Raw genomic sequence first — 27,403 nt, forward strand, 5'->3', positions numbered from 1 at the left:
AATGGAAAACCTTTCTGTAGCTCATGAGTGAGATCTATTGTCAAGCAGTGAAGATTTTTAGTGTAAGGGGAAGTTGTGGGAAGATCTGGTCTCCAATGACCTGTCACTAAGTACTCCAGAGGATTTGTTAGCCTCTCAGTGGTGTTTTCATGCTCTTATTATTACCAAAGCTCCTCACGAGGTCCATGATCAAGCAGTTGGTGACAAGTAAGCAAGGACTATAGAATTAAGTTGGTTGTCTGAAACATTTGATTTCAGCATGGCAGAAGAGTCTAAATGTTTGTTGTAATCCTGATAAGGGAATTTTGAGATTTGGGACCACATTGGTGGAGAGCAGGGATAAGAGCCTTGCTGGGGGTGCTTAATTCTCTAACAAAAGTGATATTTTCGTACAAATAGTGATTGTACAAAGGCTGGTAGTTAAATTATGTGCTGCATGAATATTTTGTGTTCCTCTGGGCTGCGGTGGCTCCTTGAACGTCTGTTTTATTCCAGAAGATAAATCTGGGTCTGTTTTAACATAGTATGCTTCTGACGTATTCTTTCTGTGTTTCAGAAGAATAAGGTTTTCCCAAATCCCTTCATGGTGGAGTCACTGCAGTACGTGCATTCTGGTAGTTATACCTGCTTAGCCAAAATAAAGGAAGTGAAGGAAATGAAGAGAGAAAAAACAGTAATTGTACGAGTGGAAGGTAAAACAAATACATTGGTCTAGCACCAATCAGGTCCATCTTTGTTTCTGAGGAATTTCTCCCTATTTTTTGAAAGCAGTAATTCTGATTTATAGTTCCATGAGCACCAATCATCTTCCAGGACCTCACTATGTATTCCACTCTATTTCTACAGTTGGACGTGGGTAACGTAGTGACTTAAGATGGAATTAGACCAGAGTCCAATCCTGCCATCATCTGACACCACACATATTGCCTCCAGGATCATTCAATAACGGTCAAGAATTATTTTCCCTAGCCCTATGGTGCTAAGACCAGTTTTAGCACCTATAGTAACACCATGGCTGAGATCAGCTAAGTCAGCACTGACTAGAATTGAACTTAGGACCTTCCCAGCTGTGTGTGAATCAACATGACACCAGGCAGGGCTTTTAAAGGACCTAATTTTACTAATGCTTTACGATAGACACTTTAAGCGGCCTAGAAGTTTAGGGTAAGTCGAGCCTAAACTGTTGAAAAACTAGTTGACAGAGTTGTTAGCAAAGTGGGTTTCTTTTTCTTTGGGTTAGAGTTCCTTTTGCATCACCAGGGCAGTAATCTGGTGGTGTGGGTCACATGACTCTTATTGAACCTACCTGATTTCATTCCATTAATTTAAAGGGAATCAGGTTGATTCCATCAGCTATAGGCAATCTGTCTTGCCAGATTACCATTTGGATAATGAAGACAAACATCTTATTCCTGTGTTTGCTTAAATTGGCCCCATCAGTAAACAATCTTTCTCTTTGTTACAGGAAAGCCAAGGATAAATAAGTTGACAAAGAAGGTTGTGAACAATGCTAAAGTGATCAGCTGTGTTGTGGAAGGATTCCCCAAGCCCACTGTGCAGTGGAGCATCAATGGGACATCTGTAAGTAACAGCATGGGGAGATGTCCTCTGTCTTTCATTTGAAGCAGAATTGTATTTTTTTTAATTCATTCATGGGATGTGGACGTCACTGGCTCAGCCAACATTTATTGCCCATCCCAAATTGTCCTTGTTCAGAGGGCATTTAAGAGTCAACCACATGGCTGTGGGTCTAGAATCACATGTAGGCCAGACCAGGTAAGGACGGCAGATTTCCTTTCCCAAAGGACATAAGTGAACTGAATGGATTTTTATGACAATCGGCAATGGTTTCATGGTCATCATTAGACTTTTTAATTTATGGGATCATTTGCTTTATAAATGGAGGCATAGACTACAAAAGTGAGGAGGTTGTGCTAAAGCTATGTAAAACATTACTTTACTCTAGCTTGAGTGTTATGCTCAGTTCTGGGCACCACACTTTAAGAAGAACATGAAGGCTTCATGGATGGGACAGAAGAAGTTTATTAGAATGGTCCCAGGAATGAGGAATTGGTTAGGTGGATTGACTGGAGAAGCTGGGGTTGTTCTCTTGATAGCAGAGAAGGTTAAGAGGAGATTTGATTGAGGTATTTAAAATCATGAAATGGTTATATTGAGTAATAGAGAAAAAACTGTTTCCATTGGCTAAAGGTTCAATAACCATTATAGACAAAAGGCCTAGTAGTGTTAGGATTTGGGATGCACCACCTAATAGGGTGGTGAACGAGATTTGATAGCAGCTTTCAAAAGATAATTGGATAAATACTTGAAGGAACAAAAATTGCAGTGGTATGGAGAAAGAATTGGGGTTTGGGACTAACTGGCTTGCTCTTTGAAAGCGCCGGTGCAGACTTAATGGGCCAAATGGTCTCTTTCTGTGCTGTACTATTCTACAGTTTTATAAATGAAAGGGGTCATTTTCCAACTTGTGTAAGTTATGCCAGTGGAGACCCTCATCCACTGTGCGCATTATTGGAAGATCAGGTGTACTGCAGATGATTTTCTGACCATTTATTGGAAGATTAGGTGTGCTGCAGATGATTTTCTGACTATTTAAAGTGCATGGAAGATCATGCAGAGTACATCCAAATTTCAGATATGCAGTCAGCAGGCAGAGCATTCCAGCAGCTGCATGAAGACAGGAAATAACCTCTTGGATATATCTCAGTATATTCTACAATGGTAATTTTTTTACTGGTGATCATTTGGAAAAATGTCATTTTGTATCATTGTGATTTGATCCACTGGAGATTATATTAAAATTCTACACCAAATCTGATTAGATAAATGAGCTGTTCAGATAGAAGAAAAAGCTCACTATGATGATGCACTTTTTAAAAACTAAATTATATTTCCATACGTGCTTTGAAATTACACTGTTCAGTATTAATAACACATTTGTTATTAATTTTGCTTTTTTGGTCTTAAGCTGTCTATTGGAAGTATATTCTCTGTTCCTTTTTAAAACCAGTGTGCGGAGCATGGTTTAGAACTGTGATCCTAGGGGAGTATTGTCCGTATTCTCTCTCACACACACAAAGGAAATTTGGGAACAGAAAGGCCACCAATGCCCATGGGGCTTTACCTTGAATACTTCATTGAAATGCCCAATGCTCATGTGACCTTGGACACTGGATAGTAACCAGGAGGGGGAATCATGGTTGAATTCCTGTGTTTCATTTCCTTTCCCAGGGGAGTGAAGGCTAAAAGTACAATCGTCATAGCATCCTGACCAAATCTATCTGGACTATATGACCGTAAGACTTAGGAGCAGAAGTAGGCCATTCGGCCCATCAAGTCTGCTCCGCAATTCAGTGAGATCATGGCTGATCTGATAATCCTTAAATCTATTTTCCTGCCTTCTGCCCATGATCCTTGATTCCCTTACTGATTAAAAATCTGTCCACTGTCTGTCTGTATGGCTCAGTTCTACATCGTATAATTCTTTTACCAAATGAGTCATTAGGAAGTTCCCTCTAGAGTCTTTCTTAAAGTATTTGTCCAATAATCTACATATTTTTTCTGTGCGCTCAATAGAAATTGAGTGGAGACTTCCCAAGCACATATCAGATATCAGATAAAACAAAGAAACATTCACCTCATCTTTCAGAGCTGAATTTGAACCCAGATCACAAATGTGAAGTGGCAGTAAGACAAATGTAGCCATCCTGTGCTATGGAATATGAAGCCTGGCTGGTCAGATGGCAGGTCAGAGATGGAACTACACTGCTGATTCTGTGATGCACACTACTGTTGAGCAAGGATCTGTACTCTGAGCCCTAACGTGCTCTCTGAAGCCTACCCTAGATTTTCAGAACTCACAATAAATACTGTGCAGTCCCCTAATGTGAATGAGAAATAGAAATATTTTCATTGCAGCCAAGAGAAGAATCAGTAAAGGACAAAAAATCACAGTGGAACCACAGGATAACAGTACAGCCTTCAGAGAACATTACAGTAACATGCACAGCCATAAACCCCCATGGACAGGATCAAGATACAGTGAATCTAACTGCCAGTGAGTATTCTGCAACATTTCACAAATAAAATGAGTGGTCGCTTATTGAACATATCAGTTGACCTAATAAAAGCTCATCTGCAATGCTTTCATATTCAGCAATAGTATTCCATGTATGCTGTGAGAAGTATTTCTGAAACTTTTGATGAATAATTTTCAATTATTTAAATACAGTTCATGTATTTCACTATTGATAAACACAGCTTTCTGTTCCACGTACCTTGTGCTGAAAGTTGATTTGAGATAGTATAACTTGGAACATTTCTGAGGCACCTCAATATTTGTTGAGGTGCCAGGAAAGCACCTACTCCGGTTTCTGCATTTCCACCATTAATGGGGAAATTTCCTGTATTATTTGAACACTCCTAGAAAGAATTACCCATAAAACTTGTGAAATGACTGGTACTGATCCGAGCTGGTCTTGTACACCTTAAGATGGAGCTCCTGTTTGGACCAGAATTGGTCATTTCCAAATTTTGACGGTTTTTCCTTCTCCGGCAGCTGTCATTGACCGAAAGGAAAAGGAAGCCGGATGCAAGGCAATTCTTGTTATCTGATACATGACCCTTCTATCTTCACACACACACCCTCCCCTCCCCTCCCTTCCCTTTGTGTTTCTTCTTATTTTAACTTGATCCTTAACGGTAAAGACAGTATATTTCTGAACATTTTCTGTTCTTTTTAAGCTGCTTGCTTTTTCACTGCTTTGAAGTTAAAATTCATTGTAATGTCTCTCTACTTTGTTCTTTTCCTGGGCCTCAAAACTGTGATCTGCCTTACCTCACCCAGTTTTTACTGTCTCCTACAATCTGCAGGTTATTAAAACCCATGCTTGGTGTCACTTGACCATTGCTTCTTGATTTTTCTCCCCGCATTTCACAACCTTGATGACAACCCGCTTTGAGCTCAGTTTATAGTAAAAGGTGAAGGAAATGTTAATTGAAGCACGATAATGAACTTGCTGCCTTGTCCCTGAAAGTTACACTTGTTCATTCCTGTGCAAAGTGCTAATTGAAGGCACAATTACATGACAAAAGGCTGCAACTGTCTTAGCTGTTTAATATTTTTGCTCAGATCTATTGTTTAGTTGGTGCTGCAGCAAGATTCAACTCATTGCAATGAATTGCTGCTTTGTCTTAATAACAGCTTTGCATATTCAGTGAATGGAATGGACGATGTGCCAGAGCCATTTTTATTGCGTAATCTTATTTATTAACTTCTTTGAAGGTACAAGGCTGTCTGTTTGTCCCTCTTGTTTCACTAGTAGTACTTCATAGACAGTGATCATCACATTACTCTTAAAATTATTCATATTTTGGAGTGATCTCAGCAATTGTGGGAAGCAAAATTGACTCCACCATGTTGCTCACTAAGTGTTTGTTTTATTTTGACTGTCCCTGATTATGTCCTGTGAGCTGCCTCTCACCTTAATCTAGAAGTGAGTGACTAGCTTGGGGGACAAATTTTCTATGGCCATCTTGGGATAAAGCACACCATGAAGTTAGGGAGCTGGAATAAATCTTCAGGAATGGATTCCGTGGGTTCAAATTAATTTGTATTTCTCTTTGCATTTTTCAGTGCGATTCAAGGAACCAGTGGATGAAACTCTTGAACAAGACCCTTTAGGTAGTTACTAGAATTGCAATTCAGCTATAACCAGTCTGTCAAAATATGCAATTTGCTGCATTGTCAAGTTATGGAGTGACTGAAATAGGGAATAGAATGATATTCCACTTCATTCCCAATGAGAACACCGGTACCATTCATACTTAACCTGTGTCCCCCACTCATGCTTTTATTCCTTTTGGTTTTTAGGCTAAGCTGTTTGTTTTCTCTTCCCTATATTCTTTCATGATGGTGTTGGTTTCTTGATGGGATACATAGCATTTGGAGAAGTGCCTTTGTGCACTGCGGCATGCCATAGTCATGTGACCTCTAATGCCATCCTTTGTGTATAAAGGCTTGAGAGCTGAAACCATTTGGGCACTATATTGAACATTTTGTTTTCCATGTATTTGTCATGTATAAATCCGAGCCGTTCCTCACCAACTGGTTGATCCCTGTCTGCCCCAACAGAGCCAACCCATAATCTAGCACAACTCTGCTCCTTCCCCAGCAACTTGCTTCTGCTAAATCAATTTGTGCAAAATCTTGGCATCCTGATCTCCAAATCCTGCATCCTCTTCATTACCAAGGTTACTTACTTTCCCTGAGGAAACATGGCATTCCTCTGGCTCTAGCTAACCACAACCAATATCGTTTTCCATACTTTTGCCAGCTCTGGATTCAGTTAGTCCAGTACCTTCCTTTTTGACCTCTCCTCCCCCATTTTAGTTTATGGAGAATGAAATTTAACTTCTGGTCAAGACTGGCAGCAATTCAGGTTGGCAATTGCTCCATACACTTGTCTTTGCCGGTATGAGATTCGAGCCAAATTCAGCATCTGGCAATTGTTGGAATGGAGGCAGCCGGTTGCAGATCTGTTTTATCCCAAGATGGCCACAGAAATTTTGTAGCTCCCTGATTCAGGCCAAGGCATTCCTAATTTCTAGGGTTGGTGCATATTGGTCAGTACATTTATCCAGAGAGCCATTAATTCCTGTGAACAGTAAGTATTATCGAGTAAGAAAAGGTGATTATTACCATTTTGAGGCATCGTACGGTCAAATTAATTTAAAAGTTTAGTTGAATATTGTGACTTAATAAATCTGACTGGAATGCTTTTCCTCCTGCAGACCCAAACAATAAGAATGACAACAGCAAAGGCAATGACCAGGCCAAGGTGATAGTGGGAATCATCGTAGGCCTACTAATAGCTGCAGTCATCGCTGGTGTGGTTTACTGGTTGTACAAAAAGAAAAGGTATGCAGTGGTATATCAATCAGTAACAACAACCTGTATTTATATCATGCCTTTAACATAATAAAACATTCCAAGGCACTTCACAGGAGCATTATGAAGCAAAATTTGACACCGAGCCACATAAAATGATGTTATGGCAGGTGTTTGAAAGCTTGGTCAAAGAGGTAGGTTTTAAGAAGCGTCTTAATGGAAGAATGAGAGGTTTAGGGAGGGAATTCCTGAATCTAGGGCTGAGGCAGCTGAAAGCATGGCTGCCTATGGTGGAACAATTAAAATCAGAGATGTTCAAGAGGCCAGAATTAGATGAGTGCAGACATCTGAGAGTTATGGGATTGGACAAGATTACAGACATGGAGAGGGGCAAGACAACTGAAAAGCTTGAAAACAAGGCTGAGAATTTTAAAATTGACTCCCAGTCAAGCAACATCTCAAAGTAAGTCAATGGCAGGAGTGATGGGTGAACGGGACTTAGCATCAGTAAGCACATGTGTAGCAGAGCTTTCAATTATTTCAATTTTTTGGTCCAGAATGTAGGAGGCCAGCTAGGAGTGTATTGGAATAGTAAGTCTAGAGATAACAAAAGCATTATTGGGGGTTTCAGCAGCTGATTGTCTGAGGCAGGGGTGGAGTTGGCTACTGTGACAAAGGTGGAAATTGGCGATTTTACTGGTGGCAAAGATATGTGGTTGGCAGCTCATATTGGGGTCAGATGTGACACCAAGGTTTCAAATAATCTGGCTTAGTCTCAGACGGTTGCCGGGTGAGGGAAGGAGTCAGTAACTGAGGAATGGTATTTGTAGTGCAGATTAAAGATAATGGTTTTGGTCTTCTCAAAGTTTAGTTGAAGGGAATTTCTGCTTCTCCGGTGTTGGATGTCAGATAAGCAGCCTGGTAATTTAGCACAGTGGAGGAGATGAGAGAGGTGCTGATGAAGTAGAGCTGGGTGTCATCAGCATATGTGTGAAAACTAACTCTCTCTCAGAATAAAACTTCCTCAAGATGCCTTACAACATTTTAATAGCATCTCACTTCTCAATGGAACAGTGAAAAATATTCCAAAAGCTTGTCTCACCTCCACTGACTGGACTCATCTGAGCTCCCTGGAAAACAAATAGGTACTTGAAAGGGACCTGTTTGTAATAAAGTGTAGCAGGGAATTTTGTGCAATTTCACTTTTTTTCTGTTTCTGGTCCTAATTATTTTCACATTTTAGCGCAATAAATATATCATAATGAGAGACCATTAATATAAGATAGCCACCAAGAAATCCAATAGGGAATTTGGAAGAATCTCATTTACCCAAAGAGTGGTGAGAATGTAGAACTCAGTACCACAAGTGTGGTTGAAGTGAATAGTATAGATACATGTCTGGCTTCCCTGAAGTGCATATGAAGGAGAAGAGAATTGAGGGTTACAATGATAGGTTTAGATGAAGAAAGATGGGAGGAGGCTGAAGTGGAGCATATACGTTGGCACAGACTGGTCTGGTTGGGCTGTTTATCCAATGTAATTCTGTAATTGTCTTTAGAGATGTAATCCTTGGGAATTAACTCAGTAAAGCTGTTGAACCTGACTGAGCGTAGGCAACTTATTTTACTGGTGACCATCTCTGTGATCAGGTAGTTCCAGATTGGCATGTAGGTGGGTTCACAATTGCCGTTTTCCATTAAAATGAATTAAGTTGCTAGACTACATGGGCTGTCAGTAATATCACAAACAATCCGTGAAAATGGAGGGAGCAAACACTCAGTTCTCAAGTGGGGTAGAAAATTTGGACTGGAATTTTCTGCTTCTGCAAAGGCTGAGCCTAAGGGAAAGCGAGAGCAGAAGCAGAAATTCCTTGCCTTGATTTGTCTTACAAACATCAGGGGATAAGTTTACAAATATACTAGTTAATCTACTGTTGCACAATGGGGTGAGGAGACCAAACTGTAGTTTGGAGTGAAGGAGTGGGTAGACGGAAATTGGAATCGAGCAGGCAAGCAGATATAACTCAAGTCACCAATTTAAAAGCACGCTTTTAAAATAAATTTATTTCATATTTTTAGTTTATATTAATTATTTAACTAAAAACTTACAGGAAATGAGGACAGAATTGGTTGGAGCATTGGAATTTCTCTGTAATACAGGCCGAGGAATTGAGAGTTATAAAACTAAGGGGCTACACTTCACGGGTATAATATTTACATACTCGCATCTTTCTCAGGTTTCTCTCCTATCTCCCCATATGCCCTCTCAGAGCTCATTCCGACCATGAGACCCACCTCCTGTACCTGTGATCCTATCCCCACTAAACTGCTGATCCCATCTAGCTTCCCCTCCTGGCTCTGATGTTAGCCAATGCTGTAAATGTTTTCTTCTCTTCAGGTGTTGCCCATCTCTCCTTTAAAATTGCCATCATCACCCCTCTCATCAATAAACCAACCTTGATCCCCAACATCCTTGCAAACTACCTTCCCACCTTCAGCCTTCCTTTCCTCTTAAAAGCCCTCAGACTTGTTGCCTCCCACCTCAATCCATCCAGTCATTTCCATCTGTCCTGGAATCCCATATTTATTTCTGAATCCTGTTTCTGCCTGTACCACAGTTCCGAAATAGCTCTTAGCAAAGTCACTAATGACACCTTTGTTGCAGTCACATAGGATAAGTCTCTTTTCTCATCTGTCTCAACCTGTCTGTGACCTTTGACACAGCTGACCATACCATCCTTGTCCAACGCCTCTCCACGGTCACCCACATGGGTGAGACTGACCTTGCCTTTCTTGTTACCTAATTATCGCCAGAGAATCACTTGTGGCTTCTCTTCCTGCTCCCGCACAGTTACCTCTGGTGTCCCCTAAAGATCTATCCTGGGTCCCCTCCTTTTTCTCTCCCACATTCTGCCCCTTCAGTGACCTCATTCGAAAGCACAGCATTATTTTTCACACCTGCACTGATGACACCCAGCTCTACTTCTCCTCCACCTCTCTCAACTCCTCCTGTTGCTAAATTGTTAAGATTGTTATCTGAAATACAGTATTGGATAAGCAGAAATTTCCTCCAATTAAATATTGAGATGACTGAAACTATTGTTTTCGGTCTCCCTGTCCAAACTCCGTTCCCTAGCTACTTACTCCATCCCTCTCCCTAGCAACAGTCTGAGATTAAGCCAGCCTGTTTGCAACTTTGCTGTCATGTTTGACCTCGAGATGACCTTCTGATCTAATTCTTGCCATTGCTAAGACCACCCATTTCTATGTCCAGAGCATCATCTGACTTTGTCTCAACTCACCTGCTGCTGAAACACTCATTAATGGCTTTGTTACCTCTAGCCCTAACTATTCTAACCCATGCCCAGCTCATCTCCCACATTCTACCCTTCGTAAACTTGAGGTCATCCAAAACTACTGTCCATGTCTTAACCCCCACTTGGCTCCTGGTCAAGTAATGTCTTGATTTTAAATTTCTCATCCTTGTTATTAAATCCATCCATGGTCTCGCCCCTTGTTATGCCTGTAATCTCCTGCAGCCCAACAAACCTCTGAGATATCTGTGCTCCTCTAATTCTGGCCTCTTGAACATCCACAACCTTGATTGCTCCCCATTGGCGACCTTGCCTTCAGTTGCCTAGGCCCCAAGCTCTGGAATTTCCTCCTTATACCTCTCTGCCTTTCTACCTCACTTTCCTCCTTTAAGACACTCTGTAAAACCTACCTCTTTGCCAACCTTTTTGGTCATCCAATGTACCATCTCCTTATGTGCCTCGTTATCATACTTTGTTTTGCACTGCTCCTGTGAAGCAATTTGGAATTTTTCATTACGTTAAAGGTGCTATATAAGTTGTTATGCTTTCTGTTCTAAATGTGGACATATAATGGTAGCATTGCTACAGTAAAAGTTTCTTTCTTGCTGAATACTGGGTCTTTAAATATAAATTGAAATTGACTCTGCACTGTGATTCTCACCCCTCCTTAAAACTCATTCTCTTAACAGCCCAACATCAAAAACCAAAACCAACGAAAGAGGCACAGCTGATGAGATCAAAAAGATAAATAAGGGAGATAACAACCACACATCAGGTTCCTCAGCTGTATAACTGCGTTGCCTCAACAAGCCAGGTACGGCTCCATAAAACACAAAAGCACTCCAGCCATTCCTAATAAATTAACTATAATTGCACTGCTACATTAGCTATCATCACTATTATTACACTGGAAGTGCCTTTCTATATTGAAACTAATGATAGGTAGAGGGTAAGTACTGAAGCTATAATTCAATTTCAGCATCATCATAAACCTGAAGAATAATGCATAAGTAGTTTGTGGATGTCATCCAAATCCCATGACTGAATGACTGAAAAGTGAGAGGTTATCTTGATGAGTGGTCTCTGGAATAATTGCCATATGATTTATAAAAGTGGATAGTATTCTGCACTTCCAAAGCAAAGTTATGAGAAGCCTAAAATTATGTTACAAATTGTTTGATTTGGTGTATTCCCTTGAAATTTAATTTTAACATTTTTTTTTGCATATTTTACATATGAATTACATGTTATTTTGTTTTAAGTTTGCAACTTTGGCCTCACACATCTATTCTTTTTCATTCTGAACAGCCTGTGCTGTCATCTCAACTCTGATTAAATGTTTTTTTAATATCAAAAGAGGCAAATAAAGGGAGTTAATATTCTAGCATCACAAGAGATGTAATATTGATTATGAATAACAGGAAAATTGTCCTCACTGACAAAATCACTAATTCCTTGACAGCAATATTTTGTATTCTCAGCTGTTTAACCACTTTGGTTAAAATTCCTCGAATTCCATGTTCAACAACATCACAGTCCAGAGTTTAGATTGTTTTCCAGAATCTAGAAGCCGCAGTTGACATGTCCTCATGCCATAGAAATGGTCATCACTGCTGGTTTACTGCAATTTTGTTGCCTGTAACCTTGATTATCCACTTCGTATTGACTCTGCTATAACTGATGCATGACCTTAGCCTCGGAACCGTTTTTGCTGTTGGGATATGTTTTTTTTTGCCAAAAACTAGTTTGAGTTTTTGAATATTGACTTGTAAAACAAAGGGAATGCTACATTTGCACATCACTCTAATACTCTTCCCCTCGTTGAAGGTATCGACTGGGCAACTGTTCCATGGCCTGAATTTTGCACCTGTTGGGCGTGTGCAGTCGGCAGGCCTAGAAGTAGATGTGGAATTCGCTCCCGGGCAACTTCGGACAGTAAATGCGATTTCACATTGGCTGGTCAATTAAGGCGTGCCCAACGTGAATCACATATTTTTGTTGGTTTTTTTGGGCTGCGTGGGGGGCGGAAGCTTGTCGCACGTTGGGTCCAATGGGGATCTGGCGGGAGATTTAAAAATGCTGGAGTCAGATCCCTGAACGTTATCAGCCTCCTTGGAGGGACCTATACATTTCGGGACACCTTCTGGAAACATCAATGTCAGCAGCATCTGTTGGATCTACCAGGCAGGAGGGCAAGGCTGGTGGGCACTCTGCCACCTGCTTTTCTGATGAACGGCTGGGCGTTCTTGTCCAGGCATTGAGTGCCAGGCGTGAGGTCTTGATGTCCGGGGATGGCAAGAGGAGGCTCCTGCACCTGACCAAGAAGGCCAGGACAGGGGTAGTAGCTGAGGTGAGCGGGCACGACATTGTCTGGCGCACATGGATGCAGTGCTGCAAACACTTCAGCAATCTTCTGCTCTCCACAAAGGTGAACTGTGTGTGGACGACTGGCTGTTCTTAGTATAAGTGTGTGAGCCAAATGACATTGAAACTTGTGCCCCCTTGGCCTGGATGCATTGAAGGGTGAGGTGTGCTAATATGACGTGCACTGCTACCTGGTTCTCAGCAGGGGTGGGACAGGCTGGAATGGTGCTGCAGGTAGGAGCAGGACTAGTAAATTCCCTTCTACCCATTCAAGCAAAAGCAAAGACATAATGCTGGTGAGAGATTGTGGACAGGTGGTGGGTTCCCCAACCTACTCATCATGATGTGCTATGCGACGGACACTCTGGAGCAGGAACGCCAGCCAGCATGGCGTGAGGTCCATCGGTTGTAGAGAGACGGGTGTCTCTGACGAAGGCAAGACTCCAGTGGGCAGGTGAGAGATGGGCTTAACGTCTCAAGACATAGGGTGGCATCAACTCACTGAAGTTGTAAGCAAGAATGAAGCAACAGTCTCAATGTGTTGGTGAGGCACTTGTCCATGGTGTCAACAGCCTGTCTCACGAGCACAAAGGTATGTGAAGAGTGAAACTAATGACATTTTGTTTTCCTCCTTCAGATGCGCTATTCTCAAGAGGATGCAGGGACTCAGGGGACCCTCCCTTGGCTCCAGAGGAGGAGCCCCAGCCATATCCACTCATGTCACATCCTCTCTCGGAACCACGCACCAGCGCAGATACATTAAGCTGTTGGATTCAATGGTCGTGCACATTGGTGAGGGCATGGCACAGTTGCTTGACGAGCAGGCGGAGGCAGAGTGTGCCCAGGGCACCGGCAGTATGAGAACTGCTGGAGACCAGGACCGTGCTGGGTCCGAGGCAGATGATGTATGTTCAATAGAATGCACAGGAGGATCTGGCAGAGATTCCTGAGGGTCTGTCTGCCATGGTCTCTGTCTTGAAGGAGTCCATGCAGAGCGTGAGCACTGTGTTGACCGGAACTCCGAGCGCACAATGAGCTCTAATGGAGAGGCAACTCCAGGAACAGAGTCGTGGGTTTCTGGTGTTGCGTTCAGACCTACAAGCCCACATGTTGGCAGTGACCTCATCAGGTCATTGCCAGTGTGAGAGATGGACGAGGCACCTAGCCTCCCTGCTCGGTGCCCGTCCATCAGTGGTCAGCAGGGAGGCTCAGACTGACCTCACACTGGTGGATCAGCTGCTTGTCGTCCCTGAGGGCTCCTGTCATGGTTCTCCAGAAGAGGGTGGCAGCTTCTCCTCCCCTCTGCCAGTAACCATGGCATCTGATGAGGCTGCGACAACTGAGAGGTGCCCAGCCATTGGTTTGGAAGCATCCTGCCAGGCAGCACCTGCGCAGGCTCTGACAGTCAGAGGACAACTACCAAGGTTATCAGGATCAACAAGACATCATAGTCAGCAGGCTGTCTCCAATGCCGCTGTCAGTGAGGGGGTGGGGGACACACCAAGGCACAGCACTCGCTAGCAAAAGTTTATGGCACTATAAACATGAGGGGATTTTCACGGGGTGAAGTTATTTCATTAGATTATTTTTATACCTTCTATGTGACTGTTAACACTTTATAAAGTTATGTTCCTTTTGTTTAACCCTTGATGATATAAATATTGATTCTGTTTTCATGGCCTGAGTGTCCTTCATGTATTTCACAGGTGCTCAGGACAACAGCGTCTTATGATAGACGGTAAAGGCTGCAAACTTTATTACAGAGGTGGGATTTGACATTGGGGTCATAGTATGGCCTCATCGGGAATGTTTAGTACGGAGGAGATCATTCTTGGCCTGAGGTTCATGCTATGCCTTGGATATCTAGCTGAATGTGTGGAGAATCGAGGCCTCCTTGGTGTCCCTGCCTCCCTGAGGCTCTCATGTTTACCTCCACATCATCAACTTGTGCCTTCCTAGACTCCTCATCAGAACCATCAGTTGAGTCTTCCTCAGCGGTCTGTGGAGCTTCTTCTCTATCCTCACACTCCAGTGGGTTCCCCCCTTGCCAGAGTCAGATTGTGCAGAGCGCAGCACACGACAACTATAAGAGATATGCACCCCTAGGCCCAGGTATCTAAACCTTATCTTCAGAAGGCCAATGGTCCTTTTAATCACTGCCCTTGTGGAGGCATGACTCCTATTGTACCTCTCTTCCATTTCTGTTCTTAGGTGCCAGAGTGGCATCAGGAGCCAACCATCCAGCCAAGCTGGAGCTATGAACAACCTTGGCATCTGGGTGTGTCACAGGATATATGCAATATGGGAGCTGCCAGGGTATCTTGCACAGACTTGCAGAATCTGTCTTGTGATCGTCTCACCCGCTGGCGCCTTGATGACCACATGAGTACAGTCTATGTCACCTTGGATGCAGGGGAACCCTGCAATTGCTGCAAAGTCTCTAGCTTGTTCAGCTTGGCTGGCCTCATCGATCTGGAAATGAATGAATGTCATGACCTATCTGAAGAGAGAGAGCATCAGTGACCAGCTTGATACAACCGTGGGCAGCAGATTGGGACACTCCACATAGATAGTTAAGGGCTACTGTGACCTTTAGAACCACAGGCATAGAGTGGCCCCACGCACAGTTGGAGGTGATTTCCAGTCCAATCATCTGACATGTGGAGGTTACAGTCTCCCTAGAGAGGCAGAGCCAACTGCAATATGCCATGAGGGTGCAATGACTTCGGGACGCTCACCCAATGTGTTCTCGCACGATTTCGCGTTCGTTCAGGTCAGCTGGGTGTCCGCATCAACACTTTGTTTGATACCTCACGCAAGGAACCATTTTTCATACACATGGCTAAACAGTGATTGGTTTTGGACTACTTAGATGAGGACAAAATGGGTCATACAGTTATATACTGTCCACATGTTACCTTTTCTAGCTGCTGTCATTGCAGCAATGAACATGAGAAGGAGAACGTTAGCTGATTGTTTCTTCTCCCTACACTAGGAAGGCTTTGGTCAATTATTGCTATTTACTACAATCTGTTGAAATCAGCTAAAATAGTACAGAACATATACTAAACAGTAGATTTTGATTTGCATAATTTGATTATAAGTTCGATTGTGCTTTACTGATTGACCTATTCTGGGGGAAGCTAGTTATAAAGGGTTATAGGCTCAAACTGTACAAGAATGGTAGACATTTTGGTCTGTACCAGTGTTTTATTTTACAATCCACCACCATTAATTCTTTGGGTAAAGTCCACAACCTTACTGTATAAATTTTAAACTTCAAAATAGCTTGTTTTTATATAGTGCATTTAAATTCATTGTTCCTAGAACACAACTCAGTGTGTAATCCTACTATTGACTTTTAATTTACAAAACTGGTCCTGTGCAGTTCTCCTAGCTGTACTATGAGCACTCATATATATTGCTTGGGATATACAAATGACACACTCCATTATTAATGTACAAATTGTTTGGCAAGTTAAGGGAACGAAGAGATAGTGTGTTTCACTTTAACATCCTTAATAAAGTAGTCAATATATCTGTTTAATGTTGAGTGTTTCACTTTAATATTGCTTGCTACAGACTTCTTCTTTTGTGGCCTGTCTGCTCATGACTTTTCCCGCAGTGCTTCTGCCCTTGCCCTCAGTCCAGTCCTTCTTCCACCTACCTTTGCCAAATCCTGGCCTTGTTGTCTGCTGCTCTTCCCTCCCAGCCTCTGTTCTTATCTGAGTCCTCGGGGCTGTTCTTCGGCAGCTTCTGGCTCTAGTTCTGGTTGCACTGAAGACCTCGGCTCCATCTAGTGCCAGAAGTTGGTTGGTACTTGTAGCTCTGGGACCTTCAGCTCCTGTCACTAGATGGAGCCTCGATCTACTGAGGTGAGTACTGTATTTTTTTAATAAGTCAGTGATGTATTATATTTTGCAGTTATTTCAGCTAGGAATGCACAATGCTGCACATGTATGGTACAGTATTTCAACTTGCACATTAGTTTTCCTGGGTGAGAAATGTCCAAAGGAATCTAACTCTGGCTTTAACATTGATTCCTATGGGAACCCATGATTCATTTAAAAGTCGTACATTTCAGGAGTACAACCACAATTTTAAATGAGGAATTACAGTATTTGTTTTACTCTGCTGCACTTTTTGTTTGCCCAAATGGCTTCTCACCCTAAGCCTCCCAGTTCTTATTACGAAGTTGCAGGATTTGCATGGCAGTTTGGGCTCAAACTTAATGACACAAACACCCTTTTAACAGTGATAAACTGTTAATGCAATGCCAATCAACTGCTTCCAGAAACAGAATAATTTTAACTGTTACACCGCATGTAGTAAATACTTGATTTTTAAAAATATCTTTATTTTCCTTTGAATTAAGAGGGAAAAAAAGCACATTTCCTTCTGTACCTGATTTAACTCTAATTCCTCCTTACTACCATTTGTTTCTTTTTCAAATTCTTAAATCAATTGGTTAAGTGGATTAGACTTTGGTTCTATTGTTCACTAATGTCCCAGATTTCCCATTCCCTTTGTCACGTTTCTAGCAAGTTATAGTGCAAATTATGTTCAAGCCAAAGGATAAAGTCCAACTGACTGAGGACACTGCAAGATCTGTTGCTCCATCAAGTGAATGCCAAATAATGTGCTTTTCAATTTGATGATGGTGGTTTGTTCTTTTCCCTTCTTTCTAGGGAAAGAAAACATCTATTAAGATACAGATTGGCCAAGGACATGATTGCCATTGAAACAGTGAATTGCAAGATATGCTGAAATCGGCAGCGAGTTGAAATTGCCGTGCTCCACCACCACTGGCAATGCCTTATCTCTAAGACACAGAAATACAAATATCTCCAGCTGCATATCCAAATATTTTTAATGAAACACATTGAATCTGTTTGTTACTCTGAGGGCTGAAATCACATTTTACTTGAGCAGTTGTACACAAGGGGAAATTATCTCCTTTCAGATACAATGGTGAGGTAAATATGCAGTAACTTTTCATTGCATTCAACACATAAAGCACATGATTAATATTAGGAAGAGGTGACTGAGATATTTCTTACTCACACTAAGGGACTCAGTCCTCTAAGGGATAATGTAAACTGCCCCATTGCAACAAGTGAGGGTTTTTTTAAAAAAATGTGTTTCATTGTTTTGAATATCTGCACTGATGTGTTTGCTTTAAATGTTAATATAATTTTCCAGGGGGTGGTGAATGCTTTCATATGCCATTTCCTTATGGCATTGGTTTATGGGTTAATGTGGTCATACTTCAAATGTATTTTTTTAAATATTAGCTTCAGGTTAATTTCCATGGCAATTCTGGGCAGTAAGAGTTGGTACAAAGCAAGAAATCCACCAGTTGAGTTGATAAACATTGTTACACTTCAGTGGAACTTCCATTATCCTCAATGGAGGAAATCCTTAGCAGATAACTAAATCTCTGAATTTTAGTATTGGATGTGTGGTACAGCAATCACGTAGAAATGGGAAGGAAGATAAGTAACTATATATTGAATTTAAACGTTCTGGGTTGCAAAGTTTATTTATGTTGGGGGAGGTTGAGCTTAATGAGCTGTTGGAAAAGGGCAACAACTCATGCAATGCTTTAAGCCTTCAAATATTCTGATACTTAATCAGGCTGATTGATATCAGAGCACAGATAATGGAGGTTCCACTGGCTCTCATCAATTACTGGCTTGCATTTAAATTTTCCTGATCTTTGTCTCAGCCTTGCTGCTAGTTTAACCAACTAGTTGCACAGCGTTAAGCACTCTGTGTAATGGCCAATTTCAATTTGGTAGAATATGTCTGTTTTTACAGTGATGTATCCTCCAGCCCTCACACTCGCATTATGTTGGAAAAAAGCGCATTCACATATTTTCATCCATTGTGCCACCCAACAGGACTGGAAAAAGGGAAGAGATGTGTGCTCAATTAATGCATCTTTTTATACTAATCTTAACTGAGGCATCTACAGATAATGTTCTTAAATAGTGTCATAGAGCAGATGGTATCCAAGAAGGTATGAAAAATATTAGAAGCCAAATACAAATGATAAATAGGAATCCAGCTATTTTGTTTACAAGCACGCAACTAAATCATTTGACAACTCAGCAACTTGGTTTATGGCATTTGTGCATTATGTAGACAAATGAGCAAAAACATTGAGGATGGGAAAAGTGTAGCATTGTAAATACACCCAATGAAGGTGTTTACAATGTCATTGCGCGCTGACTGGATCCCTATATGGATTTGACCAAACAAAAATGGGTTTTTTGTTAAGATAAATGAAAGTTGAAGCTAGCAATTAAACAGGTGTTTAATTTACCATAAATGTACTATATGTCTGGACATTGTGGGATGTCTGAATACACATGAATGCTAAGATTGTGCACGTTTAAGGAATTTATTCACTTAGTTTCTGTGGTGACCTGATATATGGGCTACTTTTTTCTTTGCAAACTACAATCTTCATTTCTGTGATGCCCCTTATTTCATGTACTGGAGTGAGATTTAGACTTAAAATATTCGCCAGATGTTTGTTGTAGCACATTCACAGAGGTTGTGAACCCTTAGAAATTCACTTACCTCTGCAGCATATTTATATATTACTGTATGTTAGCAGTGCAGGCAATTAACTAAATTTGGGTCATTTAAAATGACATATTGCTCATTAATCCATGATATGGTGAATACTATGTTTTTGTTATATAGGTACATAAGCGTACACTAGATGGATCTAATGGCTTCACAAAGACTTATGTCTCAAAATTACACACATCTGGGGAAAAATAACGATGTCTTCTAATCCTGCAACATGAACCCACACAGCCCCACTCGTATCATTAACAAAAATACGTTGGCGGTTGCATGGAAAAGTGGATGAAACTGTGTGCAAACATCACTATAAACCCCTGTAATAAAAATGGAATTTAACTTATTCGATTATATGGCGGTGGCCCAAATTAGTTAGCCTGATTCCCTGTACAAAGACAGCCCATGATCTTTAATCTTTCCAGTTTGCTAAAAAAAATAAATGTTTCGAAGCTTTAAATGGTCTACAGTGTATTATTTATTCAATGGTAAGAATTGATCAAAATTCTACCTCTGACCTTGTTTATGTTCAAAGTTTTTCAAAAGCAGAAGTACAGTGCTTCTAGCTCAGCTGCCAATAGAATATATGGATAAGGGCTAGCCAAAGATTGTAGTTCTTTAACTAGCTCTGCCAAACCTTGAGGTAACTAAAGCTGCTATTTAAATTTTGTCGAGTGGTGGAGGATGTAGCTTCACAACTTGGACTCACATTGGTTAAATATTAAAAACACCCTATGAGCACAGAACTGATGTAATTTTTAGTTAGTTTTGTTCTGTACAAGAATTTCTACCATCCAGTTTAGTGTATCGATTGTACAGCTTCTAGAGGGAAAAAAGTTAATTGGCACAGCATTAAAGAACTGGATATTGAAAAGGGTAAAGTATGGGTAAAGAAAATCAGATATACCACACAATTTTTGAATTTCATTTAACCTGTTGAGGTATAGAGAGAAATTAGGAATTTACTGTAGAATTGTTGACAAATTACAATAGTCCATGAATCTGATCATGAAGGTTTGTTTTCCTTTTCTCCTTCATGTTAAAACCTGCAATCATTCAATGATTAATTTTAAAAAGCTGGTAATAATATGGGTGATTGTTCACTAATTCTGTTAGTAACTAATCAAACTGCAACCATTCCATAAGCATGTGTGTTCAGGTAGCATCAGCTTCTCAGCAATAATTTGACAATAACTGATCATAATCTGATTGTGTACCCATCACTTTACTCATTCAATATTGTACTGAAATGAAAATGATCATAGAATTAATCAAGAAAGGTATCTTTACCGCTTACTTATCCTCTTTATATGAATATTAAATGCCTGCTGACTTGTGCATTAAAATGGTGAGATTTGTGACCCTCCTGTTAATGCAGCTTGTATAAACCCAAATCTCTCATATCTAGCAAACTTGCATTTTGTCTTGAGACACTGCAGAATTCAGGCAGCCCCTTGCCATCCACTAGCACTCATTAATGTGTGGACTGGGACAAGTGTGAGGGCAGGGAAAGAGGCTGAGTATAGTCTCATACCAGGGAGGCCCAACCTTTGCTTATGGCACCCAGCGGAGCACTCTTGGCCCGACAAATGAGTATTAAAAACCAACTTTAATTCCCTCTCTGCTTATGTTCTCAATTGACTTCAGCGCTAAAATTGTGGGAGCTGATCTGCATACTTCCAGGCAGGTGGCTTTGCTGAGTGTTAGCAGCAGTTTGAAATTGAAGGGACTTACTTCGGTGGTTAAGTCTACGTGCTCAATTTTGGGCAGGGTAAAATATTTTATAGAGAAGGGGATTTATTTTGTGTGTAATGAGTCTAAAAACATTTTATGATCTCTAAATAGTTAATACTTAGACTCTTTACATATGCAAATATCAGTAAAATAATCTAAATTGTAATTATGCAGCTAGTAGATGGTAAATTGCAGAAAATGAGATCTTTGTCAATTTCATATTTCATTCATTTCAATTGGCAAAGCTACAGTTTATTACGTACATAACCAGTCAGCTATGAAAGAGACAAGTTTAAAAAAAACAGCACCACACTGTTACTGACCCTGTACTGCGTTAATTAGCATGGCACTAGAGCAGGTCATCTGGCTCATTAAGCAAATTATAATAAATATTAGAAAAATAATAAATAAGCCAGATATTGGAAGTATTCTGACATAGATCATTCTCCAACTTGTCAAGTACTCCAAAGGTCTGCCTGCACAGTTAAATCTCATGCATGAAAAACACAAAGTGTTACAGGGTCGCCAGTGCTCAAGGTTTCACTGATCCTGTATCTTTCATTCTCTAATATGAAGTCATAAAGACTATTAATACTGAAGATGTTTAGTAATTTTTTTTTGTCAACCATTAATGCATTATTTACCCTGGGAAATTTCTTCCTAAGTGGCTGGCAGTTGAACCGTTCGATATTATTAAGTATATTAGCAAATCTTGTCCAACAATTTCTAGGACAATGTGTTTCTAATTTTGCATTAAATCTTACAGCAATTGCTAATGTGTAATTTAACAATTTCATTTGGCTTTTGGCAGATATCACGAAGTAAAAATTCCAAACAATTATTAAGGCAACATTACACAGTTTAACAACATTTATCCAGAAGCTGTCAACATTTTTTGATGTTGCTTAATTATAGAAAATTATCCAGACTACTGTATAATTATTATATATTTAGCCCCTCAAAGCTGTTCCACCATTCAACGAGATCATGGCTGATCTTTGACCTAACTCCATTCGGGCCTGTGCCCCAAATCCCTGAAATATCTTTGGCTTAACAAAATCTATTCTATTTCAAAATTAACAGTTGATATACATTAATTGCCATTTGTATAAGTGTTCCAAATTTCGACTACCCCTTTTGTTAAGAAGTGCTCCCTCATTGCACTCTAGGCTCTAATTTTTAGACTCTGCTCCCTAGCCCTAGCCTCCCAACTAGCAAAAATAGTTTCTCCCAATCTACGTTCTGTTCCCCTTAATATCTTGGAAACTTTGATCAAGTCACCCATTAACCTTTAAATTCCAGGGAATAAAATTCTAGTTTATTTAATCTCTCCTTGTAACTTAACCCTTGAAGCTCAGGTATCATTCCAGTAAATCTATGCTGCACTCTTTTCAAGGCCCGTGGTATCCTTCCTGAGGTGTGGTGCTTAGGTCTGCTCACAGTACTCGCAAGAGTGGTGGGCAGCTTCTTGCACAACTTTGGGTCATGCACAAAGATCTGTTCTACTGGAAAAATGTGCTGCATAAAATTTAAAAAGTACTTAGCCAATATTATTTTAAGTCTTCCTAGAAGTTTGCTGGTCAACTTGAGTTATTAGACTGTGGTTAGTATCTCACATGCTTGTGGTCAGAGTAGACAGATCCCTTCCTTCTATTCAGCACCCCCTCACCTTCAACTTCCAACCACATAAAAGCTTGGTCGATATTAAATAGCCCAACCTGAAAAGCCCATGCACTTAGTGGCTAAGTGAAATGATCCAAAATCTGATCCCCACAGTTGGTCCTGCTGCATTAGACTGCTTATAATCCCTTAATATCTTTGGCTTAACAAAATCTATTCTCAGTTTCAAATTTAACAATTGATCTAACATCAATTGACATTTGTAGAAGAGTTTAAAATTTCTACCACCCTTTTTGAGAAGATTTCCTGTTGTCATTTATACTAGTTGATTAGCACAGTATTCCTTTAATAACAAAGCATTGCCTAACAACTTCACGTATCTCCGTATTTTTACAGTGCAGAAAGATGCCATTTGGCCCACCAACCCTGCATTCATAAAGGACAGGGCAGTAATTCATAACTACTTAAAAATGCCGACTTTGATTGCAGTGGTTGCCAAATAGAAAGTTTGAAGATAGTCACAAGATTTCCCATAACCATTTCCTAGATCGGTTCTTTCTCTAGAAAGAGATGTGGATTCATCTGCAAATTAGAGCAGAAAATGACTCCTGCATTATTTTACAATATTGAGTGTCATCTTAAGCTGTTCAGTGATGGGAAGAATGCACACGATGAAATAATAGTCACTGGAAATTACACAATTTACTGCACTTTCATTATTTGTGAAATAAGCTAATCATTTGATGTATTTATGAATGAAGAGTGAATCATAGCTTGCACGCCCCTATAAGGTAATAAAATCCTAGTCCTTGTAAACCATTGGCCCTGTTTATGGGCAGTGAGAGGATTTTCTTGGACTCTGTAGGTTATAATGACAAATCCAGTCCTCTGCTACACTATGAAAAAAAGTTCTACATATTGTACCAGCATTCACAAGCTAGAAAGAAAAGAATCCTTCACTCAAGCAGAAATAATAAGTGTTAAAAAGAAATGGACACCATTTATTTGTTAATACTGATTTTTATAAAATATTTTACAAGAACAGATAAAATATTTAAAAGGTTACTGAATATCAGAATTGAAAAAAATCAAAAGAATGTTGAACAAAGTATAAATTAATTGCACACATTACTATTTTGCCATGTGTTAGACAAATAAAAGGGCATCCTTCTCAACAGAATATTGAGTTAGATTAAAATAAACCCAAATAAAAAACTGGAGTAGTTTCTTATTTCAGAAGAGTCCTCAGATTCAGAGCACAGGTAGTACCAACAGAATGATGAGGCTTCCACCTGGAGGCAGTCCTTAGTAGTGCACTGCCTCATTTCAGGTAGGTGAAGAGTTACTGTTCAGCTCAGAAGTAATGTTAACATATCGCACCAGAATACAGTTTCTACAAAAAAAAAAAGGCTTTGCTCACCATTTAAGCAAAAAACACAAACTTCAAACCACATGTTCAACATAGTTACATGAAAAGAGTTGAGGTGTGACTGTCAGCTGAAAAATATGATGGTTAACTTTCTCTGGGCTCATGATGTAGACAGCAGCTCAACATCATCTGCAGGATAGCTAGAGCCTGCAAGTTGCTATACAGGTTTCACAGGTTTCATCTGTCATAGGAAATCCACGAGGTTCCATAATGTCAAGGGTCCTATGAAATATAACGATGTCCTCTAAATACTTAAAAATATCACAAACTTCAAGAAGATTTCCAGAGCTCAGAGTGTGCAACAAATGTAGCTCATGAATAATATACATCTCCAGTTATGGGTGCCTTGAGAGAGAATGTCCATTTTGCCATTAATGCACATTATAGCTATTTAGCTTCAAACATTTACACTCAAAGACATAAGAAAACTAAATAAGACAAGCTGACCAGTGCAAAGGGAAAAAGCCAAGTTGAGAATGAACAAAAATCTGAATATTGGATGAATGTGCCTGTCAAAAGGGTGTCATTCAACTTTATTTAAGGTAAATCATTTGGCAACACAAGTGTCACTCCTGAAATTGAATTCAAAATCTAAGTTCTAATAATTGCTGTTGGCTTTTCCGTAGATCTAGAATGGTGAGTGCAAGTAACCTGGTGAGGTCCATCCTCAACTGAATACATGTTCATTGTGCAGGATTTTAAAACAATGATAAATGGTTTGTCTCACTCTCTGAAAAATGTTTTTTAAATATACCTTAATATAATACTGTTAATGTTAAGTCATTATTATTGTGAATTGGCTATCAAACGGAAAATACTGAAAAAAATTAAATGCCTTAACATTTTCATCAACTTTTAATGGAAAGCAGCAGTTGTCCTATTACACTGACAGAGGTATTATTTTGATTTATATAGGGAGAGCAAACTGTGAAGAGCGAACATTCTATCCCCCACCTACAATGGACCCCCATTTCACAGGCAACACAAATGGACTGTTGCATCAGTCACTTTATATTTAACTTTGAATGATAGTGTAAAACGATGATATTGACTGGAAATGAAAATCATAATTTTCCCCAGTTTTACGCAATCATCTAATGCCAAAATTACCTCAACTGCATTTAATCCAGTGGAAATTATGGTGAGCTGGATTGAGTGCATTAATGCATTTATAAATATAGTAAAAATAAAAATTACATTAAAAATATTGTTTGCAATTTCCCCATATCCTTTCAAAGTTCATTCCTTTAAGATCCACAGGTTGTCTGTAACTTTACCGATGCTATTATGTGGACAGACCAGTAGAGGACAGCATAATAGCAAAAGGCATATTTTGAGCATTCCACAGCTGATAGCGTACCATATAACACAGTACTCTCAGAAGCTGAGATCAAGAAACTACCATAGACCTCTTACTGCAATTTATGAAAGATTTAATAGCCACAATGTTATGCATCATTCAGTCAATGATTTAAATGGCAGTTAGTTTTAATATTTTCTTTCGATCTCTAAGTTTAGTGATCAAGACATTTTAAAACTGCTCAGAATAAGGAACAGTTGAAGTCAGGTTTCAACTATTATCAAGGCGTGAATTACTCGGCCTCAAATCTATGAAGCAAACCAGTTACCTGCAATGCAATTGACTGAACTTTGTTACAAAGACTAGTCATCATTTACATAACAATGATGGATATTTGCCCTGAGTTTTGATTCACCAGAAATGATGGTGACACAAGGCAAAGTTGAACCAGCCATTCCGTTCACCAATGTAACCTAGAGAATAGGCAGCAACAGAACCAAGTTAGTTTATTGTTCATTGTTGGGTAAATAAGATCTCCTATCAATGTGAAAAAAGTAGATGCTTCATGAATTGACAGGAAACTGTTCACCATTTCACAGCTACCTTGACATCTGGCATTATAACAGTGTAAGGTTTTGTTTCTTTCTTCAGACTGAGTAGTTGACTGATACAGGTTCTAAATTACAGTGATACCAGACTTGAAAATTGACTATACTCAACCTTCCCAAACAAAAGGGTGCTGATAACATATTACCAGAAAATAATGGTATCATTCCACTCCACACTCACAAAAACTGATACTCTTATTCTGCTACACAGTTCTACTAATATATTGGCACATAATTGAATGGAGGCAGTTTTACATTCAGTTGGCCATAATCAGTGTATAGATGCTGTGTATTGTCTCTGATGCTTTTACTACCCTATATCCAGCATTATAAACCATTCTAAAATTTAAAAAAACTGACAGATTTTTACTTTGGAATTGATCCAGTAAGCAATGTCACAATTCACAAAAGTGGGTCCGCATTTTTGTTGCATTAACCAGAAACTTCAAAATCAGTTTTGTTCTGTCAGAATACAACACAGATGAAGTAGCTGGGTTATAAGGGAAATAGAAATAATTAAAAAAATACATCAAAGGCTGTGCACAATGGAAAGCTGCCAAGGTTACAGTCAAAAAAATTACATTGAAAGGCAATACATAGACAAATATATGTAACTCCACATTCAGAAATTAGTTTTTTTTTAATAAAGAAATTTTACTTTATCTCAGAAAAGACTCAGTAGTGAAGGCCACATGCTTTTTGCACCTGTTGAATAGATTGAAATGCAGCAAATTAAAGCATCTTCAGAAAGAACTCATTTAGTCTGTGCCTAGATTAAATGATGAGGGAGGAGAGGTCAAAACCGGCAGTGTGTCCCCATCAGTGCAGATTGACATGAAAGGAATGCTGCAGCAAGGCTGACCGGTCCCAGAGTCCAGACAAAAAATACTGAGACCGATAACACTGTATATCCCACTTAAACAAAATGTTCAGATGACTTTCAAAAAAATTTTGACAGCGGTAAGCAGCAGAGATCTCAAGCAATTCACAGGAGTGAAATTCAAGGACAGTAAACTTTCTTCTCAGTTGAACCCTGATTCTTAACATTATGGCTAATAAAAATACATAAGCATCATTCTCTATCTTCTACCAGAAACTTTCTCAAGAAACCCGCAGAAACAGTCTGTACTCAGTCAGCACACAGTTGTTCCACCAGTTGAATGCTACTTTAAATTTCAATGCTCTTCAGAAATTCAGAAGACTATTCTCTGGGCTTTTGAACAGCTCCTTGCTACGGGTTGAGGCGTGGTGAAATAGGAGGAAAGCAGGCAAATTCTCTTAAAATATTTCTTGCCATCTCTACATTATTGTTAGCTATCAGAAGGGCTCGTTTTACATCTTCAAAGGAGTAGCCTTCTCCCATCAGTTTTGCAATTTTAGCATCCACATTTTCTCCTGCGTGGCTACTGTGCAAAGAGGTTGGTTCTTGAACATGACTTTTCTTGTGGTAACCATCTGGTGCAGTCCTACGGGGCAGTGGTTTAGGAGGTCTGGCTGGAGCTTGGGAAGTATCTGAAACAGGAAACAGAAA

General features: G+C 39.9%; 2 protein-coding genes across 7 annotated transcripts in view; one reads left to right on the forward strand and one right to left on the reverse strand.

Annotated features, from left to right (window-relative positions):
- LOC121290771 (CD166 antigen-like) overlaps window positions 1-19,641 on the forward strand; it is a 258,149-nt gene extending 238,508 nt beyond the window's left edge. Inside the window, exons 10-16 of one of the 2 annotated variants that reach the window (XM_041211664.1) lie at window positions 557-692; window positions 1,466-1,581; window positions 3,940-4,078; window positions 5,657-5,704; window positions 6,814-6,940; window positions 10,913-11,037; window positions 17,276-19,641. In XM_041211664.1, coding sequence (XP_041067598.1) covers window positions 557-692; window positions 1,466-1,581; window positions 3,940-4,078; window positions 5,657-5,704; window positions 6,814-6,940; window positions 10,913-11,015 — 669 coding nt within the window. In that variant the 3' untranslated portion in view covers window positions 11,016-11,037; window positions 17,276-19,641. The remainder of the gene's footprint in view (window positions 1-556; window positions 693-1,465; window positions 1,582-3,939; window positions 4,079-5,656; window positions 5,705-6,813; window positions 6,941-10,912; window positions 11,038-17,275) is intronic. The other variant, XM_041211666.1, reaches the window with a different exon arrangement.
- A 3,868-nt stretch (window positions 19,642-23,509) lies between these two features.
- The window catches only part of cblb (Cbl proto-oncogene B, E3 ubiquitin protein ligase), a 208,143-nt gene continuing 204,249 nt past the window's right edge, over window positions 23,510-27,403 (reverse strand). For all 5 annotated transcript variants that reach the window (XM_041211044.1, XM_041211043.1, XM_041211045.1 and 2 more), the window contains one exon: window positions 23,510-27,384. In XM_041211044.1, the coding sequence (XP_041066978.1) occupies window positions 27,104-27,384 (281 nt within the window). In that variant the 3' untranslated portion in view covers window positions 23,510-27,103. The remainder of the gene's footprint in view (window positions 27,385-27,403) is intronic.

Source organism: Carcharodon carcharias, chromosome 18 (assembly GCF_017639515.1).
Source record: "Carcharodon carcharias isolate sCarCar2 chromosome 18, sCarCar2.pri, whole genome shotgun sequence".
NCBI classification, from domain to species: Eukaryota; Metazoa; Chordata; class Chondrichthyes; order Lamniformes; family Lamnidae; genus Carcharodon; species Carcharodon carcharias.